At 40.4% G+C, this 25,450-nt stretch overlaps 1 protein-coding gene across 1 annotated transcript; it reads left to right on the forward strand.

The window, feature by feature from the left end:
- Window positions 1-788: 788 nt before the first annotated feature.
- On the forward strand, window positions 789-24,209 carry LOC132569061 (granulocyte-macrophage colony-stimulating factor receptor subunit alpha-like). The gene is made up of 12 exons (XM_060235246.1): window positions 789-832; window positions 2,774-2,890; window positions 7,205-7,270; window positions 7,874-8,004; window positions 10,495-10,612; window positions 15,311-15,622; window positions 15,848-15,969; window positions 18,649-18,675; window positions 21,211-21,328; window positions 21,809-21,908; window positions 23,013-23,091; window positions 24,100-24,209. The coding sequence occupies exons 2-12, from the start codon at window positions 2,806-2,808 to the stop codon at window positions 24,187-24,189; spliced, it is 1,248 nt and encodes a 415-aa protein (XP_060091229.1). The 5' UTR covers window positions 789-832; window positions 2,774-2,805; the 3' UTR covers window positions 24,190-24,209.
- Window positions 24,210-25,450: the final 1,241 nt, after the last annotated feature.

A 25,450-nucleotide genomic window follows, 5' to 3' on the forward strand; every position in this document is an offset into this window, starting at 1 on the left:
AGACGAGTGCAGCATCATCAGCAAACAGTAGCTCTCGGATAAGTTTTTCCATTGTCTTGGAGTGAGCCTTTAGTTGCCTCAGGTTGAACAGGCTGCCAACAGTGCGATAGCGGATGTAGACACCATCATCATCATCTAGATCTACTGTGATACTGTTGGGTGTAAAAAGTAATATTTAATTAGGTACAAGTCTGCAGCTAGCACAGTGCAGAAATTCTTGCAAGATTTTTCTGAAAAGCTGGTTGTTCCACCAGATTCTTAGAATCTTAAACAATAGCCACAATCCTGCTTTTTCCATACAGGATAAGTCCTTGGCTATTACAGCAATTGTGATGGAAGTCTCTGTGCAACAATTTTTAAACATAAACCAATGACAAAGCATTTACTTTGTGTGCCCCATCTCCATCCATCTACAAAAGGTATATCATGTAAATGAAAGAGAGGCAGAGTATCTTTAGCTCCTGTCCACAAAATCTTTCATTAGGCCAACCAACTTGATTAGAGGGGAAATATTGATGGAATTTATTTATACATGACAATTAGTGTTTATTCACCCTTACATTGATAATATAGGTAGTAAAAAGATATCAGAAGGAGAGGAAAAAGGAACTATAAACAAATAGACTCCTCCCTTCTACTCTTGAAGGGCTCTACTTCTTTCTAGTTCCCTTTTCATTGGAATGGAAATGAAAGTACCAGAAGGAAGTCTGATAGTGACTGATGCAACAGAATAATGTACATACATTGGTTATTTCAGGAGAAAACCCAGCTGCAGCCCACGCAGCTTCCTTTAAACACTCTAGTTCTTCATGAGTCCTGACAAGAGAAGGAGGTAAGGACAACTCGTCATGCAGCCATTTCCACGGAAATTGGTTTGATGGGGGAGAGGGGTAGGGACAGGCTCAGTTAAAATATTCTTATTACCTAATTTACTTTCATTCCTCTGCTTGTTGCCAAATTTTAAATATTCGTTCATTGATTTCTATTTAAAAAATCCTTTTACCCCAATCATCAGCTTCTCTCAGGCTTCACAACCTAATCCTTCTGAAGGCCTTCTTCCCACCTCCCACCTGCATATCCTCCGGCAGACCCAAGGAGTTGCTTGCACCCATCCTCAATACTGTAATTCCTTTGCTTCAAGCAATAGTTCACCTGTAATTGGAATGCTATGTGCGGTTCTGGGTGCTGGATCTCTTACTGATAAAAGTAGAGTGTCCCCCTGAATTCTTCTATTGTTTGAGCTTATTATCACTGTGATGTCATGATCAGTAAGAATGTAATCATAGACCCCTCCATAAATCTCTCAAATCCCCTACTTGGCATCAGTTTGAATAATTCCTTTGCCTCCATTTATCCAAAAAGCACATAACACTACTCAGATCGCATTCTGTAATGTAATACATTTTCCTTACGTGATTAATACCAAATGAAAACATAGTTAATACAACAAATAGACTTTTTAAAAATATACTGAAAGGTGTGGTGGTGATAGGTCTTTAGGCTAAATTACAGCTTTGTACCAGCCATTCTATTGTTCAGTTTTCAACCTATTTGACAAAACTGTTAAGAGTATATGATGCACGATGTTCATTTTATGAAATATTTATTGAGGAAATGAAAATACAATTCTGTTTAATAATTTGAATCCAGGCAGACTAGATATGCATAAAAGGCACATTAGCCTTTTACTGACATGTTTGGAATCTTTGCTAATAAGGAGTTCCTCAAATCCTCAAACTGAAATGCCTCCTTTTTGTTTCTGTCATCAGCAACCTAGCTTAGTAAAGTCTTAAAAGAGAGCAGCTCAAGTGTCTTTCCCTTATTTATGGGACCAAGAGCCAATCCCATTTTGTAGTGTAGGTCGGATCTCATGGACCATTTTCACTTGCACAAAAGCTCTACACACCCTGAATAATGACCTTCTTTTATCAAATCTTATCACACTTCCAAATTGTACTGTAATATCTTAATAAAATAGCCTTTTGAATTGATGTAAACTGGTTTGGGTCCCCACTGGGGAGAAAAACAGTATAAATGAAGCAAATAAATAAATAGCGATCAGAAATGAAAAAATCAGCACTTGGTCTTACTCTGGTGCAATGTCTTCTACTCCCTTACATAGAAGTTCTCTTCTGCTACTGCCTGGCAGGATTCCAACTAGTAGAGTTCCCAGTCCAGAATCTAAATATATCTCCATTCCTCCTTTGTGGTACACCAAAGTTTATATTCACTCCTGAAAACCTTTGTACTTATGCTATAGGTAGGCAGTACTGATTCTACCCAGACTAACAGGCAGTCCAAAGAATGGCTTGAAGGCATCTGACACTACATTGCTGAAGCTCAGAGTATATTACTACTAAACTGTCTGAACAGGAGACTACCATATAGAAACTGATTTCAGCGAAATGGAGGAAATGATGAGAAGGGTGATGATTAATAATGCTGCAATGTTACATTGTTCTACAATTTTAAAATCTGGCTGTCATGGGCGGGGTTTGGGGGGTGGTACACATTATACTGTTACGCTGTATGTATTGTACTTTTGGGAGTGCACTATTTTCTTATTGGTAATCCAGTTTTAGTCACTGTTTGTTATATGTTTTATACTTCCTGCATTGTTCTAATTGAATAATCTGCCTTGAGTCTCATCCAGAAAGGTGGACATTAAATAAAATTTTAAAATTGGGGGGGATGGGTGTAATCATAGAATCAGTATAATGACTGACAGTAAAAGGCAGTAGTGAAAACTAAACATACTCTTCTCTCTTTTTAGGGTTTATTATTTTTATTTACAAAGAATAAAAAATGGTAACCATTCTAGGATTTAATGATGTGATCTGGCTCTTGGTTTTGTACTTTGTATTTTATGCTGCTTTACCAAACATACAGGGTAAGTTATCGTATTTACAAACAAGTCTAGGATGTTTAACTGGCTTATCAATTTCCATTCCATAGAACAGATTCACTCTTATAGATATCTGGGTGTTACGTTACAATCATCTGGATGTATGAAAGGATATGTTAATTACTTGATCGCAAATGCACAGAAAAGTGCTGGTGCCATACAGAAGTTCTATTGGTCTAAAAGAGGTCGTCATATAGAAGCTGCTGTTAAGCTATTTTTCATAAAAGTACTACCCCAGTTACTAGGCTTGCCAATCCCCAGGTCCCAGCGGGGGTTCTCCCACTTTCCCAGGCTCCTTCCCGCCCCCAGTCAGCAGGCTGGTGAGGGGAACCCCCGCCCCCACAGCCACCATGTGCATTTCCACCACAGGCTTCAGACTCCTTGGGATGGTGTGTCTGTGTCTTCAAGGCTGAATGGGGGTGGGGAGGAGCCGGCAGAACAAGATGGCTGCTCCCAGTGGCTGTAAAAGCAGCCAAGACCCTCCATTGGTTGAATAATCTTTTCAGAGGTCGTTTGCATAGGAAAGGTAAACTTGAAACTTTGGTTGCTCTGTGTTACTTTAAAGAAGTTGGAAGTTCTGCAACTCAGGAGTAGAGATGCCAATCCCCCACTTCAGAGTTGTCAGAAACGGTGGGGGGGAGGGAAATGTCTGCTGGGCACTTCATTATTCCCTATGGAGATCGATTCTCATGGGGTATAATGGAGCATTGATTTGGGGTATCTGAGGCTCTGGAGGTGTTGTTTTTTGAGGTAGAGGCACCAACTTTTCAGCATAGCATCTGATGACTCTCCTCAAAATGCTCTCCAAGTTTCAAAATGATTGGACCTGGGGGTCCAATTCTATGAGCTCTGAAAGAAGGTGCCCCTATCCTTCATTATTTCTAATGGAGGGAAGGCATTTAAAAGGTGTGCAGTTCCTTTAAATGTGATGTCCAGAACTCCCTTTGGAGTTCAATTGTGCTTGTCACAACTTTGCTTATGGCTCCACCCCCAAAGTCTCCTGGATCCACCCCCAAAGTCCCCAGATATTTCTTGAATTGGACTTGGCAATCCTACCAGTTACTGTATGGAGCTCCATTGTTCCTCCATTGTTCCTGATTTTTCTTGAAAGACACAATCAAAATTTTTAAGATCTATTTTCCAAGTCTCTACAAGTGTGTCCAATGCTGCATTATGATTGGAGGCAGGCCTGCTTTCAGTAGAGGCAAAAGTATGGATTTTTGCTCTTTATTACTGGTTAAAAATTGTTTTCTCACCTATTGGCCTTATTGAGATTATGATGCAAGATGCTTTTGTTTCCCTATGGCAGAAGAAAATAGAAGCCAAATTGAGCTATTATGGCTTCTCTAAGCAGTATATACAGTCCTTGGGTTATTCTTAGGCTAGAACCTTGATAAAACAAAGAATAGCAGATGTTGAAGGACAGAATGCTTTACCCTCAGCTATACTCGAGACCAGATTTACTAGATCTTCAAAGAAGCGTTGCTTGTGTGGGATGCAGACCTGTGGCTACAGGGGGCAGGGGATCAGGTCGCTCCATTCAACCCTCCCCATGGTCCCTCTGTTGGGCCAAAACCCCAGGCAGATGCTGCCCACCCCTGATCAGCGGGTAAAATGCTGCTACAGTGGCTGCCACCACTTTCTCTTCTGCAGCTCTGCACCCCCCCCCCCCCGGCGCCTCCTCCTCCCTCAGTTTTTTACACTTTTAAGGCCCCAGGAAGGGGCAGTGAAGCACCACTCCAGGCTCTTTAAAGGACAACCACCACAACCACTGATCAACTTATCAGCATGAAAAACCACACAGGAGGCTGGCTGCTCGGCTCCTATGCCGCTCTGGCATGCTCATAGGGTTGCCAAGTCCAATTAAAGAAAAATCTGGGGACTTTGGGGGTGGAGCCAGGAGACATTGGGGGTGGAGCCAAGAACAAGGATGTGACAAGCATAATTGAACTCCAAGGGAGTTCTTGCCATCTCATTTAAAGAGACAGCACACCTTTTAAAATGCCTTTCTTCCCTTGGAAATAATTAAGGATAGGGGCACCATATTTTGGGGCTCACAGAATTGGACCTTCTGGTCCAATCGTTTTGAAACTTGGGGGGTATTTTGGGGAGAGGCACTAGGTGCTATACTAAAAATTTGGTGCCTCTACCTCAAAAAATAGCCCCCCCAGAGCCCCCAATACCCACAGATCAATTTCCTATTATTCCTTATGGGAATTGTTCTCCATAGGGAATAATAGAGTGCCTAGTAGACATATCCCTCCCCCCCACGCTTTCTAAAGGGGGGGAGGGCCTCCAAACTAGGGAATCCCCTGCCCCTCCCTCTCTCACACACACACACTTACCAGATCTTCCTCCGGACAACTCTACTTCCTGTGAAAACGAAAGCAAAAGAAAGGGAGGGGCCGTTCTCAGAAGCCCTTTCTGCTTCCTGCCCAGCCTTAAAAGGGCAGACATTTTGCAAACGGCTCAGAAGCTCTACAACATGAAGCCTAAAGGTATGTTCTCTCCCCCCTCCCCCCCACCCCCGCTTCCAGAGTTTTGGAGAGCGGGAGATGAGGCTGTGAACCCAGAAGTCTCCCGCCAGAGCGGGAGGTTTGGGAAGCCTACATGCTCACGATCAGTGCTGGGGGCAGCAGCAGTAAGCAGCCTGTGGAAAAAGTGGTGCTGCCCTTGCCTTCTCTCCACTTCCTTCCCACACCCAGGAAGGAAGTGGGGAGGAGGCAAGGGCCCCACAGCTTTTTCCGTGGGTCGCTCGCTGCTGCTGCCCCCAATGCTAATTGTGAGCACGCCAGAGGGGCATAGAAATGGCCAGCCTCCGGCGCGGTTTTTCCCACTGATTAGCCGATTGGTGGTGGTGGGGTGTCGCCCTTTAAAAAGCCCAGGAGCAGTGCTTCACCGCCCCTTCCCGAGGCCTTAAAAGTGTGAAGAACCAAGGGAGGAAGAGGTGCCAGGGGGCAGCGGGGGCGGAGCCAGAGGAGAGGAGGGAGTGGCAGCCACTATAGCAATGTTTTACGGTCCACCTATCTAAAATTTTATCTGCTCTCCCCCACCAAAATTTTCCTGGCTAAGGGCCTGGCGGGATGGGAGTTGATGAAACATTAGAACATGTTATTTTTTTATTGCAGTTTATATCATGACATCAGGAAAGTACTCGTCATGCCAACAGGAAGATACTTATATCAATTATGTTTGTGGACAATAATAAAAATTTGACTAGGAGGTTTGCTAAATTTGGCTAGATGGCTTATTGAATTAAGGAAGAAACAAAGAGGTCTAGACAGAGTTTTTAGTTTATCATTGGTTTTAACACTAATTTTACATCTTCTGAGTTTTAAATTTTGTATTCATATTTTATGTATATTTTAGATAGCATCATATATTATTGTATAATTATATCACTTTTTATTGGTTATGAATTGGACTTTTATTAAATGTTTGCTGGTCTGTGTCTGTTATAAATTCATTCATTCATTCAGGGTAAGTATGTGCATTCAACTGAAGAAAAAGAAGATGATATTGGATTTATATCCTGCCCTCCACTCCGAAGAGTCTCAGAGCGGCTCACAATCTCCTTTACCTTCCTCCCCCACAACAGACACCCTGTGAGGTGGGTGGGGCTGGAGAGGGCTCTCGCAGCAGCTGCCCTTTCAAGGACAACCTCTGCCAGAGCTATGGCTGACCCAAGGCCATGCTAGCAGGTGCAAGTGGAGGAGTGGGGAATCAAACCCGGTTCTCCCAGATAAGAGTCCGCACACTTAACCAGTACACCAAACTGGTGTAGCAGTACAATCGGTGTTAAATCTGATAGATGTATAGGATCGTTATCAAGTCAGATTGTTCCAGTGAACACCAAAGATGCTTTGGAAGAGTGGATTTGAGCCAGTGTTGCTTCAAGACAGCCTGTGTTTTAGCATGCTGACGTGACATTACCAGTATAAGGGGCAAAAATGGATGGAATGGGCAGCATTGCAGAATGAGTCTTAGTTGAAATCCTGTGCTCATTCAGAAGGTCAGTACTGCCTCAACAAAGGCATAATGTTATACTTGCAAATAAAGTATTGTAAGTTTAAACACTTTGGCTGAAGTCAAAGGAAAGCCCTCATTCATTTCACAGGTTATAGCAATGTCTTAGCCATATGATAAGTATATATTAAGCAAATGGAGATGAGACTAGTAAATACAAGCTCCCAGATTCAGGTAAGTACCTACCAGATATTAGAAAGGGCAATGGGGAGCACCAGGCACTCCATGAAAACTATTAATATTGCTGGCCAAATGACCCATTGTTCCTTGCAGGATCAGACGCAGGGTACACAGAGGAAAACGAACAGACAATCTACCGCTGCAACTTGCATGGGACTGGTGAGTACAGTAATGTAATCATTCCTCTACCAGTAACTGGTAAACCACAAAACATGTTACTCAGTAACATCACTGATCAGGGACTGGGGCTAAAACATAAGGCCAGAAATACATACTTTCAATCACTCTCTCACCTGCTTTTTCTGAGCAACTAGGATTAGGAATATGTGTGGCTGTGGGTTTGGGAAACTCTTTTGTTATTTGGATGCTTAAAATCAAGTGAATTCTTCTGAAAGATTAAATTAATTTTGGCAGTTTTGGAATGAATGCATCCTCTGGTTTATCTATATTCACAGCATGGACGTGCAAATTATTATTTAAAAAGATAAACTCTGTGTAAAATGTTACATCTGGACTAGTGCAAATACTTCAAGAACACTTGCTAGTACACTTAATTTATTCAATGGCTTGGGGATAACTCACTGAAATTCCTCAGTGGGAGAATTTATATAAAAGCTTCTGTTGTAATTTTGCAGTCTTGCCATTCGTTTTACTAATGTGTGTCCCATTAATTTCAGTGGCATTTGGGTATAGTCAAAAAGTGAAGGCCAGATGATTAAAAAAAAAAAAAACATGATTGCTTTGCTCTGCTTATGCTTTTAGTGAAGAAGCCATCTTCAGTGGTTTTAAACTGGAAAGTAGATCTGGAAAATATGGAGATGACTTGGGACCCTAATGTCACAATGGAAGAATGTTCTGTTGATACTCCTCCCAATAAGTGTGACTATGGTAAAGTAAGTATAAATCTATATACTATTTCACAAGTGTGGCCCCCATCTGCAGATATCTTTCCCCTCGAAGTAAAATAGCATTTTCCATGCAAGTGAAGATAATGCTCTTTCCTTCTTACCTTCATTATGGGAGAGCCTGGGAGCTGTGGTGATGGCAAAGCAGCCCAGGGATCATGTTGGACGCAGTGATAGCAAAACATTCTGGGGGGACGCTTGGCCCAAAGGCAGCTATAAGTGAGCCCAAGAGCCACTCTGGGCCCAGTGACAATGGGGGGGGGGAGACTTGCCAGGTCCCCTTGCCCATCGGATGGGGGAATTTGTGGGGGTGTTCTGGAGTGGGCGGGGACATCACATGGAGACACTCTGGTATTTGGATGAAACTGTGTTTTTTTCACCCTCAAAACCATAGAATTCACCCCAACCAACCAGCTTGTCCACAGGGGAGAGGAACCACTAAAACCAGGGGATCCCCTGCTGGGACCTGCAGGCTGGCAATTCTAGGAAGGATATGGGATTCCCCGCTGCAAGTGTCACAGGTCCACACTTGTTACTTCTAATATCATGAGCCCATGGATATAATCAACAACTGGAGTTGGACTCAGAAGCAAACTGGAAGCCTATATGAACTGCTGAGTTTATAGGATGGCTTATTGTGACAACTATTTTATCCAATTAACTACAAAAAAAATCAGCTCTCTGTTTCTGCCTGCACTGTAACTGGTTCTAGCTCACTCTCTGGCTGTTCTGAAATACTGAAATGGATTATATTTTGAGGGCAGGAGAGATTTCTAGTCAGCAAGAAAGATTAAGATCAAATTATTGACAACTTATTTTGCCATAGTGACAGGCCCATTTGTACTCATCAAGGCAGCAAAATTTGTGAAACATAACAAGGGTCATAGATAGGGGTGGAATTCTAGCAGGCGCTCCTTTGCATATTACGCCACACACCCCTGATGTAGCCAATCCTCCAAGGGCTTACAAGGCTCTTTTTTGTAAGCTCTTGGAGGACTGGCTACATCAGGGGTATGTGGCCTAATATGCAAATGAGCTCCTGCTAGAATTCCACCCCGGGTCTTAGAAATATTAACTGAGCACAACCATACCACAATTCAGGTTCAATTGATCTTCTAACAGAAAGAGAGGCGAGATGATCCCTAAGGGTGCAGTCACACTCACCATTAAATCTATCTGCAACACACCTCTATTATAATCTGCATAACCAATTTCCCGATCAGACAACAGCCGGGCTCCCGTTCTATCCCATGTGGGTCGATCAGAGTGCTCTTCCGGACCGTCAATCTGCATTAGCGCATTGCCCTTTCATCACAGCCCCTCCAGCCTATAAATAGCAGCTCTCCAGCAGCCCTGGCCCCACTCAATGCACAGCAGCCAAGAAGGTCAGAGCGCCTGCTCCGACTGCAACGCCACTGAAGATGTTCTCCGCAGCTGAGAACGAAACGTCTGGAAGGAAAACTTTCTCCAGTAGAACACGACACTTGAGCCCGAAAGATTCTACATACCCTAATGATTTATCGAGCCAACATTCACTCGCTCATTCACTGGCGCAATGATATCACTTGCAGGGGGCTTTGGGCAGGAAGCAGTGGTGCGCTTCTGACGAGTCGCCAACGATGGAGCGTTCAAACAGAGAAATTCTGCTCAGGAACCGTCAGAAGAATCAAGGGACCTCGCACACCCACCATGACCTCGTTTTTGAGGGCGGGGATGCACGTCGCTTTTAAATGGGTCGGATCACTAACAGTTTTGCTAGTCCGTTGGCACTACTTTTCCAGCACGAGCACTACATGTGCAGAAAAAAACCCAGGAATTCAAATCAGTTCACATCTAGTTCACATCTAGTTTCAAAAGTGAGTTTTGTTTCCGGATATAGGGGCGGGTAAACAATTTATCGAGCCAACCTTCGCTCGCTCATTCACTGGCGCAGTGATATCACTTGCAGGGGGCTTTGGGCAGGAAGTGGTGGTGCGCTTCCGATGAGTCGCCAACAATGGAGCGTTCAAACAGAGAAATTCCGCTCAGGAACCATCAGAAGAATTTTGTTCCGGATTTAAAGCAGTATCAAATTAGTCTGCGCCCCAGTCGTCTCAACGCGGGACTCGAACAACCTAACCACCATTCACAGATGCTGATGTTTGGACAACCGCTTAAAATCCAACATGCTTCCGGACTCCACTCATGCCCGTAGTGGGATTTTCTGAACGTCTGACCTCACCCTAAGAGTGCTTTTTGCCTTTTGCATAGTTAGCCTGTCGTTCGGTTAAGCAGGTACCCTGGGTCCCAGAAGCATATAAGAGAAATACACATCTGAAAACCTAAGGGGGATTGGAAGGCCACAGAAGGAAAGCAGTGAGTATGAAGCAGTTTAAGCATCACCTCAAGTAGCATAGCCACAATAGTAGCATAGCCACAATATGCTGATGTCTCTAAATCCCAATCAAAAAGTACTAAATTTAATTCTTTGTTTTTCAGCCAACAGAAACAGTGTGTTATTTTGACAATGTGCAACTTCATGAGGGGGCTACATTCATAGCCAAAATACACTATCTGAATCAGACTCTTTCAGATAGCATCTACTTCTCCCCTGAAGGTAATTCAGTCAATATCCCCCACACAATACATTTTCCAGGAACTTGTATAGGGTATGGGCACAAGGAGGAGGGAACTGAGTACATTTCCCTTCAGGTCAGTCTAAGTGAGCCTATTTGAAGAGGGGAACAATGACAAATATATTATGTTCTGTTTAATGATTTTGGATTAAAGTGATGCTTTGGGGATATGGAATTAATTTACCCAGTCTGATATTTATAAAATTGGTTAAGAGGTTTAGAGAAATAGTAAAAATGTTTAAAGAATATTGTATAATTCATTTGGATTCTGAGGAATAGCAGAGCAAACCTCTGCCTCCTTTGCTGGCGTCCTTCCTTGGAGCATGGAAAGAAATGGAAGCTCTTAGTAGTCCCATGTTAAAAATTAGGACTCCTTGTTTATCTGGATTTTTTCTTTGTGTCAAATACGGTACTTTGTGCAGAGGAACTTGCACATGTGGGGGTAGCTCTATATTTCTTTTTTATGAATAAACAATTTTTATTAGTAACATATGGTAGCAAAACTATATCTACAACTTATAAAAACGGGGGTAGGCCTATATTTCTTACATTCCCCAAAGGACCTCCTACACACCTAACAGTAGAGAACTAGGAAACTGTATCTATGGGACACCATTTGTCTTTTTTAGTGATGCAAATGTCCTACTTCCTTAGTTCTTCCTAATGGCTGGCATTGGCTTGATAATCAAGTTCCATAATAATGTCTCAACAGAGAGCCTACAGTGTTCTCGCTAATGCTTTGGGACATGGCTATTCAGGAGCTATTTGGACAGGCAAGTAATGGCAGTGGGAGAAGGGTAAAGTACTGATGAAAAAGATATTATATGCTTATTTCATCAAAACTCAGTCATATATGGGGGGGGGGGTGCAACAACTCCAATTAATCCTCATTCGACACTATTGATTAATGCCAGATCTATAAATAATAAAACATCTCTGATTCATGATTTACACTGCAATCCTAAATAGAGTTACATCCTTCTAAGCACCAACCTAACTGTGTATACTCAAAAGTAAATCCTACTTAGTTCAATGGGACACGTTTCCTAGGACAGAGTTTCCCAAACTTTTCCTTCTCGTGGCCCAGTTATTTTTACACTTCTCCTTCATGGCCCACTAAAATTTGGGGGTGGAGCCAGGAGACTTTGGGAGTGGAGCCGGGAGACAGGAATTATGTCATTTCCTGTGGTGTCACTTCCAGGTCAAGGGCCAAGTGATGTCACTTCCAGGGCACACTGAACCAAAACTCCACCAAAACCAAAACTCTACCTTTTCCTGTGATGTCACTTCCAGGGCACTCCCCCAAGCCTGCCTCTTCTTCTGAAGTAACTTTGTTTTCAGAAAAATCTCTCTGAAACTCATGCTGAGCCAAAATGGGGGTGGAAAGTGGGTGGTCTGCAACTTTTTCATACATTCCCAGGGTCCTCTCTTTCCACCCTCACACCTGCATGCACCTATCTGTTTGTGTGTTCTTCTCCAGCTTGCAAGCACTCCTAATGCTTATGTTCAATTGCCTGCACCACCTACACACCCCTTCCTCAACAGCACTGGCCAGTGTATGTAGTTGGAAGTGCTGTTGCCATTGCCATCAGGAATGCCAGTGCTGTGTACCACCCACACTGGGCCCTGGCAGCTGCTGTACTTCAAAATATGCTGAAACATTTAGGAGGCCCTTCCTTCAGCTACTACTACTGGAACTCTCCTTCAAGCTACAGCCAAACTTGCTTGGTTTCAAGAAAATCTTTTGACAGCTATTTTTCATACTTTTCCTTGACAAACACTGGGAAATTGCTGTGAAAGGTAGCAGATAATTGTACTGCAATTAATGAATTAATTTCAAGTTATATAAAATTCATACAAGCTTTTCTGCAGTTATCCCAAAAAGGATATTTATGAGGGGCTTGCAGCTTTTTACTGGCTGTTTCCCATGCCTTTAAAAGCAACCTGTTGTCCAGATATTTAGCCAGTGAACTTCTTTCACCTTTTTAATATCTACAGGAGGAATTTAATTTTGGTGTCAGACAGCTGTTAAAAGCAGGACCAGTAAAATTTTGCCAAATTCATAGTACCATCACTTCCAGTGCTGCTGAGATATACAGCAGTAATCTCCAATAATTTCTTTCTGCTCCACACCTCTCTCACTCACACAGAAATCTCATAGAAAGGCCAGCTGGCTACAACTGGGAGTGCCAATTTTTCATTGACAGAGCTTTTATGACTGCAACAACAGTATGATGAACAGAAAAGTTTCAGTAAAAATGGAAGGAAAGGAAGAAAGTGAAAGAATGAAATGGAAGGAGAGGAAAGGAAAAGAAAAGAAAGACATGGAGAGAAAGAACATAAGAACATAAGAGAAGCCATGTTGGATAAGGCCAGTGGACCATCCAGTCCAAAATTCTTTCATACAATGCCCCAAAAGCACCAGAATGTCCACCAGTGGGGCCAGGGCAATAGAAGCCCTCCCACTGTTGCTTCCCCCCACCCCCAGCACCAAGAATACAGACAGAGCATCCCTTGCAGAGGGAAAAAGAAAGAAGGGGGGACAAAAGGGAAAAAAAGCCTTACTCATCATCAGATTACCCCAGCCAGCAACAATTCTGCCCAGGGGTCATTTGGTTAAAAAAAAAATAGCTATTAGAATGCCCACTCTCCACCCCTCCCGGCTGAAAAAAAAAACCACACGCCTTCTTTGCCGCCCAGGCCTCCCGGGGAAATCTCCCCAAAAGAACATACTTCAAGGCACATGAAAGATCATACCTTGAAGAACACTTCATGGATCTAAAGTGCCAGTGGATGCCAGCTTTTCTCTCAAACAATGGGAGAGGGGGAGAAGGAAGGAGAGGCAGCCCAGCTCCTCTCTGCACAACACAGAGACAGGGGAAGGAAGAAGCCAAACAGAGCTCAGGCTTTGCAGCCTGTGTCACTCTTCAAGGCTAGCTTTTCTCTGCACAACACAGAGACAGGGGAAGGAAGGAAGCCAAATGGAGCTCAGGCTTTGCAGCCTGTGTCAGTCTTCAAGGCAAGCTTTTCTCTGCACAACAGAGAGACAGTGGAAGGCAGGAAGCAGAGCAGAGGTCATGCTTTGCTGGGGGTGGGGCTAGCTTTGGCTTTTCTTGTCATCGAGTAGTGAGGCTTCCGTGGCCCAGTACCAGGTCCTGACCCTGAAAATGGGAAACAGTGCCCTAGGAAATTGACCTTAGATGTGCAGGGGAAGGTAGACCTTGATTAATTCAAAGATATCTGGTTGGAAGAAGCAAATGGGCCAGTTTTAGCCTCGGCTGCTCTCTCAGAAGCTACGTGGTTACACTGTGGCCCACCAATTCCATCATCCTATCTGAACCCATGAGGAGCAGACACATTATAAATCAATAGCGTGGTTGCCAGAATACATATTAACTTCTTTCCTGAGTATTTGATCAAGAAGAGTAAATTAGAGTAGATGGACAGGAGTTTTCTTACTGATAGCACTTAATTTATACTAGGGTTCAGTCCTGATATAACTCATCAAAGCAAGGGTTCAACCCTTTGAACATAAAAGAACAAAGCAAAATTCTAATCCAGTGGCACCTTTAAAACTAACAAAGTTTTATTCAAAGTATAAGCTTTTGTATGCATGCACATTTCTTCAGATGCATTGAAATGGAAGTTATGAGTCTATACATATAGGTAGACAGTGAGTAGCAAATTAGCATACAACATAATGAAGTTTAAACATATATGCTAATTTAACATCTTCATTATGCTGTATGGTACTTTGCTGCTCACCTTCTACTTATATGTATGGATTGGTTACTTCCATTTCAATGTATCTGAAGAAGAGTGTGTGCACCTGAAAGCTTACACTTTGTTGATCTTAAAGGTGCCACTGGACTTGAACTTTGTTCTGCTGCTTCAGACCAACACAGCTACCCACATGAATCTATATAAGAAAATTTCCTCAAGCATTTCCCCAAGTCTGTGTTTTCATCACCATGAATAAAAGCTTCAGAAATACTCATATATCAGGGGATGAAGGAAGATTACTAAACCAGGGCATGTTCTTTTCTGACAAGCTTAAGTGCCAGCATTTCCATTTTCTTATAGTTTAAGAACTGGATTAACGCAGCAGAGAAAGATTATATCAGAAAAAATAGGCTTTGTAAATTATATTATAGCTATCTCCAGATTTTTTGATATTGACTTTGTATCTTCTGCTTCTTCTCCCAATTTCCTCAAAGGATTGTTGAAATTTCAATCAGGATTCCATAAATTAATTTGAAATCATGATGTTAGCATAATACCAAAGGTGACTTTGGTAGCAATTTAAGGTTCAGTCTCAAAATAAATTCCTGAAGTTTGCTGGGTGGTTTTGGCTCACACTTGGGAAAGTTATATAGAAACAAACATATAGGGGATAATATACATATGAAATATTCTTACCACTTGAAATACATTATAGACAGGGCTTTTTTTGTAGAAAATGCCCAGCAGGAATCCTTTGCATATTAGGCCACACTCCTGACATCACCATTGTTTCACACAGGGCTTTTTTGTAGAAAAAGCCCAGCAGGCATTTGCATTTTAGGCCATACCCCCTGATGCCAAGCCAGTCAGAACTGCATTCCTGTGCATTTCTGATAAAAAGAGAGATGCTTTGATTATAGAAATGCTACATAGTATTTACTTCTACTCCTTTTCAGAAACAGATGGAACATCAGCTGAAAATTTCTCTTGCGTGCTTTACAATGTTTCTTCTGTGAACTGCACTTGGAATGTTGGCAGAAATGCTCCAGAAGATGTCCAGTATTTTCTTTTCATGAAGTACTTTGGCAAAGACAGGAAACAAAAGAGAGAGTGTCTACATTACATAAATAATGTCCTCGGACAACATATCGCATGCCACATTCCCACATTTGAATTTGATAAAGATAAATACTACATCTATGTGAATGGATCAAGCAAAAAATCACAGATTCAGTATTATGATGTGCTTCTCAAGCTATGCCACCATGGTAAGAGAGAAAATGGGAACAGGGTTGTTTTAGTTTTTAAATAGAAATCTTAAAGTGCTTAAGGGCGTACCATTACTGAGATCTCTTGTCAGCAAGCAAACTTCCACCAAAGTATATGCTGCTTGATTGCTTGGAGACTGGGAAAATAGGATGTACCACTTAAATGTATGTGAAATGTCACATTTCTCTGCTCATCAAATATGGTAATGGTGGTTTTCATTCCAGAAAGGCTAGGCCCTCCACAAACTATCACTAAAAATTGCTCTAAGCTGACATCGAAGTGTATAATACAATGGATACCTCCTCTCAACAATGAGAACTGCTGCTGCCTTCATTATGATATAAAGGTAAGAGGTCAAGTTGGTCAAAGGCTGTGCAACGAACTAGATCACTTTTCCCCAACTTACATAGCAATACTAAAAATGCAAATGTTTAAAATTTGCCAGTGTTCAGATTTCTCTGGAGTTCAGCTTTAGAGCACTTCCACTATCTACTATGATACATAATTCTCCCCACACCACCTGCCAATTCATTGGACGTTAAAAAGAAGAAACAATCCTACTCTTGTTAGAACCACTTCCAGTTCTTCAACAAACCATATTTTGTGGTTCTGATCAAAGAACGTGTTGACTCTTGCTGACCACCCCAGATACAGCTCCTATCTCTTGATTATATTACTCTCAATCAAGACATTGCTCTAAAGCCTGCAAAGGAAGACCTCATTTGGATATATTTTCACATTGAATTACCTCCTCCATCTTCTGTAGCAAGGTTGTTTTGCATGGGTTACATTCACATGCACACACTACTGTCCCATTTGTGCTTCAATATGTCTATGTGGAGCAGTATCCATAAGAATTTGCATGCCAAGTATTTACCCTTTTTAGACCTATCTAGTGGTGATGCCCCCACATGAAGACTGGATCAAAGTGACATTTTTATTTTGTAAAGTTCTGGTGTGGTCTATGACTTTTGCTTCCTTTGAACACAAAACAAAAAGGTTCTCATGCAGTTTGATGGAATATCACAATTATCATTCAGAAAAAAACAGCATTTATTTCCCCTGTGTGTATGTATATATAAAGTACCATCAAGTCACAGCCAATTGTAACCCCAACAAGGGGCTTTCAAGCGAGAAGCTTAGGTTGTTTGCCATTGTCTTCCTTTGCAGTCTTCCTTAGTGGTACAAAAAGGTTTGGGAAAGGGCAACTAAAATGATTAAGGGGATGGTACACTTTCTCTATGAAGAAAGGTTAAAAGGGTTAGGGCTTTTTAGCTTGGAGAAACAATGACTGAGGGGTGACATGATAGAGATTTACAAAATTATGTATGTGATAGAGAAAGGAGTACTTTTCTCCCTTTCTCACAATACAAGAACTCATGGGCAGTCAATGAAGTTGATGAACAGTAGGTTTAGAACAGATAAAAGAAGTACTTCTTCACCCAAAAATAATTAATATGTGAAATTCACTGTCACAGGAAGTTGTGGCAGCTACAAGTATAGGCAGCTTCAAGCAGGGATTGAATAAACATATGGAGCCACTCTTCCATCAGTGGCTATTAGCCACAAGGTACAGATGGAACATCATGTCTGGGGCAGTGATGCTCTGTATTCTTAGTGCTGGGGGGTGGGGACAACACAGGGGAAGGACTTCTGGCATTCTGGCCCCACTAGTGGACCTCCTGATAGCACATTGGTTTTAGCCACTATATGACACAGAGTATTGGACTGGATGGGCCATTGGCCTGACCTGGCATAGTTTCTCTTATGTGGTGACCCAAGTTCTGGCCCTGCTTAGCTTCCATGACTGGACTACACCATGCTGCCCCTCCTTTCTACACACTTATACAGATCTTATTCCCTGCAGTTTTTTAAATGGGCATAAACAATCAAAAGGAGCTGATGGAGCATTTTATCACATCAATGAAAAGATTAAACCGGAGTCATTCTTACAAGTTCTGATTCCTACTTCTTTAGTGACATGAGACTTAAATCCCAATGTACATGTTTCTACAGTTTAGGAACAACAAAGTGTAAAGGGCAGGCAGAAGGTCTAAGGATTCTTGAGAAGTGACAAAAGACATCTATCCCGAATAGCAAGGAAAGCAAATGGGTGAAGAAAAGTCTCACAACCTGTTGCAATGTAGTAATGTATAAGAGGTGAAAGTTGACAGAGAAGCAAAAGAAGGGAGATAGTGAACATGATTATGAGATTGATAAGGCAAATCAGTCATTTCTAATATGGCGCTCATAGACACCATGACCATCAATGGAGTTTCTGCTGCCTGTTTCTCCATCAACTAATTATCTCTTCACAAAATCAAATAGCCAGTCCTGGCTTTCTTCTACATCAAAGCAGGAGGTACTATAGAAGAAGCCAGGAAGCATCATGTTTGTGTCTGTAGGGAGCATCCGTTCAGAAAAAGCCAGTATGGTGTAGTGATTAAGAGTAGCGGACTGTAATCTGGAGATCCAGGTTTGATTCCCCACTCCTTCAGCTGGGTGACCTTGGGTCAGTCATAGCTCTCTCAGCCTCACCTACCTCACAGGGTTTCTGTAGTGGAGAGAAGAAGGGAAGATGATTGTAAACAGTCCAGAGACTCCTTCCAGTCAGGATATAAAACTACTGCTACTACTCCACTAGGATGTTTGGCTTGTATCTTAGGAAGCCATTTTGTAAATAGCTCTAGTTCCCATGGCAACCAGTTTGTGGTGGAATCTACTCAAAAAGTACCCATAGGGTGAGATTGGGGATCCCATGGCCCAACAAGTTTCAACAACTAATAGAAGCAGATAAGCAGAAAGAATGGGGTTTGGATGGCTCTAGGATTCCAAGTCTGGGTTGGAAAATACCTGGAGACTTTGGGGGTTTATCTGGGAGAAATGGGAGTGACCTCAGCATGGTACAATGCCATGCTTCATAGCAGCCATTTTCTCCAGGGGAGTTGATCTCTGTCAGCTGAAGAAATCTATGGGAAAAATTATTCCTTTATTAATGTGTGGGCCTTTTTGTTTCATGTTTTAGGATGAAAGAAAAGAGACCCCTGATATTGTAAGTATTTTTTGCCGTATCAACAGAGTAAACACAAGGATGCTACATTTTAAACAAGCAGCAAATCTTTTAAACTGTAGTATTCTAAAATATGACTGTATTACCAAATATAGTCCAAATGGTCTAGCTGGAGTTGATTTTTTTTTAAAGGACAAATTATGCTGAAAACTTTCCAGAGGTTTCAAAATTATCTCACGTAGATATCTAAATGAATGGAAGTACACACACGATGTACTTCCAGCCGTTAAGCTCTTTAACGGAAAAGTCATCCCTCATATATTGTACATAATAGAACTTTGGGGCTGGAAGGAACAAACACTTGCTGGTTTGGAGACAATTCAAAAGCTTTTTTTGAGGCATCTTCTGGAACTATGTAAGGGGTCACCAGTGGCCTTATTGCGGGCAGAACTTGGCACCCCCTTAATTAGGGCTCAGGCCCATTTAGCTGTCCTGAAATCATAGAAGAAATATCAGCTATTACCAGATGACTCATTTAGCAAACTTAGCTACTGTGTCTATTAAGTAAGGATAAAATCCACTCTGACTTGTTCAACAACATTATCTCTTGATACACTGTACCAGATGACCTACCTAGACCCTCAGGGAATATTCAGGACCTGCAACAATGGGTATATAATGGGGATGTTTTAATAGACAACCAGTTAATTGTTCAGTTGAAATCTTCCCCTTGGTATAAAAACCTAAAGAAAGATCATTTAAGAGCTTCTTATTTGATAAATATTATTACACTTAGCCTAAGAGTGGCATTCGCGGCATTATGATTTCAGATCAGACTATGCCAGTAGAAATACTGACTGGAAGATAGTTTAATATTTCCCTGGAAATATTTGTCTATGTAGAACTTCTGTGGAAGATCTATTTCATATTGTAATGGTTTGTCCAATATACTCGGATCTCAGAAGTAGATTTTTATCTGGGATACTAAATCAACTACATGATTTTTCTGATAGTGATAAGTTAATTTTTCTGTTGTCGGATGTGAATCCTTTGGGCTCTTATAAGGTAGCACTTTTTGTATTAGCAGCTAGGAAAGTTAGAGGAAAGGTGGTTCTTAGGAACCCAGCCTACCGATATGCATTAACACCGTAATAATTGAAATTAGAATTTGTAAATTCTGTTTACAATTATAATCTGTGGTATTTTAGACATTTCAATGAATATAATTGAATTTAATAACTAAATATGTATTTTAATATATTAGGGATTTAGTTTTGTTATTTTTAATTGTAATGGCCAATGGCCATATACAATAAACTAAACTGAACATCTGATACATGATATACTGGAAAGAATATATATATATATATATATATATATATATATATATATATATATATATATATATATATATATATATATATATATATATATATATATATATATATATATATATATATATATATAACTGAAAATGAAATTAGATGCAAAACCTCAGTCACCCTAAATAACCAACATTTCTGCATCACCACTCTGCCTTCTGTGATATATGACTTTGTAGGCTTAGTATGGTACAGTAATAAAACGTTAGTGCCAACATGTGCTTGGAATATGAGTTGGATACTCAGTTGCCTTGAGTGGGTTGTGCTTGCACAGGAGCGGTGTCTGCATGTTTTTAGATTGCTTACTCAGGATGCAGCCCCCAGTTTGCTTCTTGGGGGGGGGGGGCACAAGGGAAAGCTTCTTGGGGGGGGGGCACAAGGGAAAGCAAGCACTGCTTGTGGATCATAGGATCCGATTCCACAATACCTGTAAATATAATTTTATGAAAACAGACAAAAAATGCTCCTCTACTGCTGCTGCTTCTGACTTCTCTTCAAGCTTAGAAGTGAATCTTGCATGTCCCTAAGACTTTTACCAATCTTCATGGACTGCATCCTATGAATCCACTAATACCTGAGCCTAAAAGAGGACAGTTGAAGAGGACAATTGAAGAATACCTGAGCCTAAAAGAGGACAGTTCATTAAAAAGTATAAATTCTTAGTTATTGCTTTTGTTAGCATTTCAATAGCTAAAATTATTATCATTATGTCGAACAAAGGTGAGCGAGGGGAAGACCATTATTTTTCAGGGATGTCTGGCTGTGTTTCACCCACAGAAACATATTATAAACCCTTGTGGGATTCCTGCTGGTGGAGGTCGAAATTATTGCATCTGGGGTGGGAGACAGGTTTGGCTCACATTATAACACTTTAGTTCTTCTAACAGGTTAAAATAGCAGCCTTCCTATTATATGTGAGAAATAGGGTTACCATTCAATGGAAGCAAAACCTTCCCCTGGTGAACCAGATGTCTGGAGAGAGAACAGACTGTCTCCCAAAATGGAACCCTAATTTCTGACCAATTACTTAGACAAAGCAAATTCAGCTCCTCTTACCCTCAGCATCATTCTGGATCCTATTTTTGACTAAGGAATTCAGACATTAGATTTTATAATAAGAAAAGGAGGCATGTACAAAACCCACAGAGAGCTCTAAATTACAATGAAATAAACTGGACAACTCTTTTGCTTTCAGATATTTGAGAATTACATAAACATTGATATGGCTGAAAGACGTATTGTGAGGATCCGTTCAGTTAAAGATTTGAACGATTATATAGTCTATGGTGAATGGAGTGAACCAATTATATTAGGTAAGGAAGTTCTTTTACCTCTTACAATTTAAGAAATCCCTCTTAGTTTTATAATCCTCTTGTAAAACAAAAACAAACCAAGGTCCTTTTCTGAAGGGTAATCAAGTGTATGGAGATACATTTGGAATACTCATAGGAGCTCAGATAGTTCCAGTGTGATCTGTCACTCACCAAAATACACTGTGGTCATTACTTCTTGCGTAAACAAATGGTGATTTCTCTTCCTCCTCAGTCTTTTAAGGCTCAGATAGACATGCATGATTAAAAAAAGAGGTCTCCTGCAATCACAATTTGCCTTCATTGTGGAACTGCACAAAACCACTCTCTAGACTTTCAGCATGTAAATTCTTAGAAGCCTCCATCTGATTTAGAAAATATTTTCTAAGATGTAATTTTGATGGGAAGACAGTCAAACCAACACCGGACAAAGCAATTCCCCAACTGAAAATTAGAATACTAAAGATTACGTATCTCTTTCAGACCTCCCAAACCAACCAATTCCGTTACAAACAATTACTTTAATACTTCTAGCAGTTGGAACCATCTCAATGATCTTGATCCTGGTTTTTCTCTGTAAAAGGTAAATCTACAATCTGTTTTTTTACATAAGCAACAAAACTTAGTGCACTTAGTTGACTTTCTACCTCATTTTTTTTTGTTATATACTCAGTTCTGGAAAAAAACTTCTTTAAAAGTTGACATAATTGGCTAATGTACACCAGCAATCTCATTAAATACTGTTGTCAACCAGAAGAGATGAGGAAACATACCTTGTGGAGCACATGGTTTCCCTTTTCATTTTAGGCAGCACTGATTCTTAGCAATTTTGTCAAGTGATCCATTCTCTATATGCTCTGTTAATTATCTGCATGGCACTGGTGGTCACTGCAGGGTGCTGACTGTGCTTATATGTTTGTACTTTTGCTTTTTTAGAGTTTGTTTTTCTTGGATACAAGAACCCCTCCTCCTTTATTTTACTTACTTAGTAATAAAGACTAATGTGAAATTCATTTGCACACTCCCTCCTCCAAAAAAAAGGTTATTTCCATTTGTGTTCTCAAATATTTGACAAATCATTATATTAATGTATTAAATAAGAAACTAAAAAGCCACCTTGTGGATCAGATCCAAAGTCCATCTAGTACAGAGACCTGTTCTCTCAGCAACTAGCGATATGCTTCTAGGAAGCTCAAAAGTAGAAGTGATTGCTCTACTCTCAAGTTTCATTCCAGTAAAATACATCCTGTTTGAATCAGGATATTAGGAAGGCTGAAGCTTGTCTTCTACATTGGACGAGGCTATTGATTTTGAGTAGCCTTATAGAATTGCTTTAATAATATGTTTCCTAATGTTCACCTTCCAGTATTTATAACTTTTAATAACATTTACACAATTTATTTAAAACTGCCTTAAAGTATATACTTAGCTTAAATCCAAAGCTTGACATTTGTGGATTTTAGATAACAGTAATATAACAATATTTTTTCTATTCACACTCCTGTTTTTTATTTTGACTAATTTGCATTTAAACTCTATGGATGTGCATACAAAAATAGGCATTTAAAATCATTAAGAAGCACGAATTGCACAAAATCCTCAGAAGTATGTGGCTCTCCATCTGTGAGGGGGGCTGATGAATTCTTCCATCAGGACAACAAATCATGCCCCAGCTATCTTCCTACAGATACCGTACATGGCATAAACTAATTGCTCCAGTTCCACAACCAAAGGACCTTTTTCATCAATACAGCAAGAATATGGAGGTATGCTTTAAAATGTGTTTAGTACCATGATCAGCCAAAGATTTAAGATGATGAAGGTGAATGGCTTTTTTACATTCAAGTGAGTCTTTATATACATGAATAGATAAATATCACTGTTAAATATCTGGTTCTGCAGTTCTGTACATTCAGTTATTAGTGACCACATGTGTTTGTATAAACCTATGATGCAATTTTACTAAACACATTTCTAAATGATGTCACAAACAATTGAACCAGGCTTAGGGATAGGCAACGGCTTTTTAAAAATGTTGACCACTACATTCCCACTTTCACCTCTCTTTACAAGTATAAGAGCTAAAAGTAACACAAATAACCACATCAAACAGAAACAAAAGCTATCCATTATTTCTTTTGTCAGTAGACATTTGTAAACTGTTTTTATATTTAAATTCCATGTCTCAATAATTTTTGATAGTTTTTAATCTAAAATGTTAGTTTTGATATTTTAATTTTTTATCCCACTCTTCCTCCAAGCAGTCAGGGTAGCATACATATTTTGTCATCACACAACAATCATGAAGAGTTAGGCTGGCAGTGACTGGTCCAAACTTATTTAACAAGGTTTAAGAGTAAGTGGTCTTAAGTATATCTAGAGAAACAATTTTTCAAATTGCTTTTTTAAAATAAACACCATTCCAGTTATATTAGCTTCAAGAAACATTTCCCCAAAATAAACTGGACTTGCAGGGGGATGTATTTACTGAACTGACAGTTGAATTCTAGAACTATACTGAAATCAGGAAGCTATCCAAGGCAATGTATCCACTTGCAGAACGTTGTTACAAAGATTGTCCAGCTCAACATATTCTTCTATACATTGGAGAATGTTAAATATATCAGTGTTTCATTGCTGTCAATTACTGGGTAAGTCCCTCATTTATAACTCCAAGTGAAGCTAGAACAATTTATATCCCACCTCTACCAAAAATTTATGTAAGATAGGATAGAAAACCTCAGAAATTTGATTTCTCTTCTTTTTTTTTAAAGAAAGAATTGGTGGACCCAATACCAACAGCACATGAGCCTGATGAAAAAATAACAGTAATTGAAGAAGTTACTGATGGCTTTAAAAAATAAAGATACTTCTCTAGACAGCAAGTTACCAACCCGTATAATTTCTATCCCCACATCTTGAATGGCAAAGGAGGAACCCACTGTCAGCAATTCACTGCTGTTGCTGAAAGACAAGAAGCCATTAGGCATCAGGTACCATGATCTGCAAGCAACTTTTGGGGAAAGTAACTGCTTGAATCCCACCCATTTGGTAAAGACCTAGATGGGGGAGATATTAATTTCCTGCATTGTGCAGGAGATTGGACTAGATGACCCTGGAGATCCTTCCAACTCTATGATTCCATGATCCAACTGTGTTGTCTTATCAAACATGAGTGTAATAGTAATGGAAGTGAGGGGGACATCCTCCCATTATCCTTTGCAGATAGTTTAGTTGGGGTCTCAGAAATTAAAAGTTTGCTGGCCAGGGACTGTATTTTTGTTTAGCACTCCTTCTCCCCACCCCGAACACTTTCATCCTACTCACTGTACAAGTCAAGAGGTATATGCTCTCTGAAATAGTATATTCATTAATATGTAGCTTGGCAAGTATAATTTATTATCTGTCTGTTTACAGTGTTGCCTCTGCTCACATATATGCCTAATGGAATTTCTCCCAGAAAGATTGTCATTACACTGTGATCACACAATGATCCAACTCCAAACATAGCACTCCCTACTACTTCCACACTCCTCTGTCCTCAAATGTTCTGCTCCTGTACTATCAGCTCTCTTCTGACAATACCCTTGCCTGCAACACTCAGAATACTTACAGGATTAAGAATACTTAGCAGCACCATAGGGAATGTACTGGATTACAATATTATGTTTCATTTAGAAAGGTATACAGCAGTTTCCATATGTTATGTGTCATAACATATAGAATGTTTAGTTGTTTAGACCAAACTTATAAAAGCACAATGTTTAGTTCTATATAATCTACTTAAAAAAATAAAACACCATCCTTGAAGTGGTGCTTGTTTTTCTTACAGTATACTGATTATGATTGTTCTCATCCCAGTTATGAGCCAGAGTCACACAATGTCAGACCATTTATTTCTAATGGCAAAGAGCAGTCAATGCAATTTTGCTATCACAGAATATAGTCTCAAGTTTAGCTGTTTTAGCTTCTAGGAGAATTCAGGCATGATTTGATTTGACCCCCCCTTTTTTTTAGCAGTCCACAGTATCTATAAATGTCTCCTCCACCCCCACATTTCAAATGAATCAGCTTTCTTCCTGTCAGCATTCTACTATGTTCAACATACAAACTAATTAATTATTA

Source organism: Heteronotia binoei, chromosome 3 (genome assembly GCF_032191835.1).
Source record: "Heteronotia binoei isolate CCM8104 ecotype False Entrance Well chromosome 3, APGP_CSIRO_Hbin_v1, whole genome shotgun sequence".
Lineage (NCBI taxonomy): Eukaryota > Metazoa > Chordata > Lepidosauria > Squamata > Gekkonidae > Heteronotia > Heteronotia binoei.

Bases quoted from the DNA above. Each gene is read 5' to 3' on its own strand.
- LOC132569061 (XM_060235246.1), top strand. From the start codon at position 2,806: ATGGTAACCATTCTAGGATTTAATGATGTGATCTGGCTCTTGGTTTTG. The intron at 15,623-15,847 runs GTAAGAGAGAAA...TTTTCATTCCAG, and splicing joins TCTCAAGCTATGCCACCATG to AAAGGCTAGGCCCTCCACAA. The intron at 21,909-23,012 runs GTAAATCTACAA...ATCTTCCTACAG, and splicing joins CTGGTTTTTCTCTGTAAAAG to ATACCGTACATGGCATAAAC.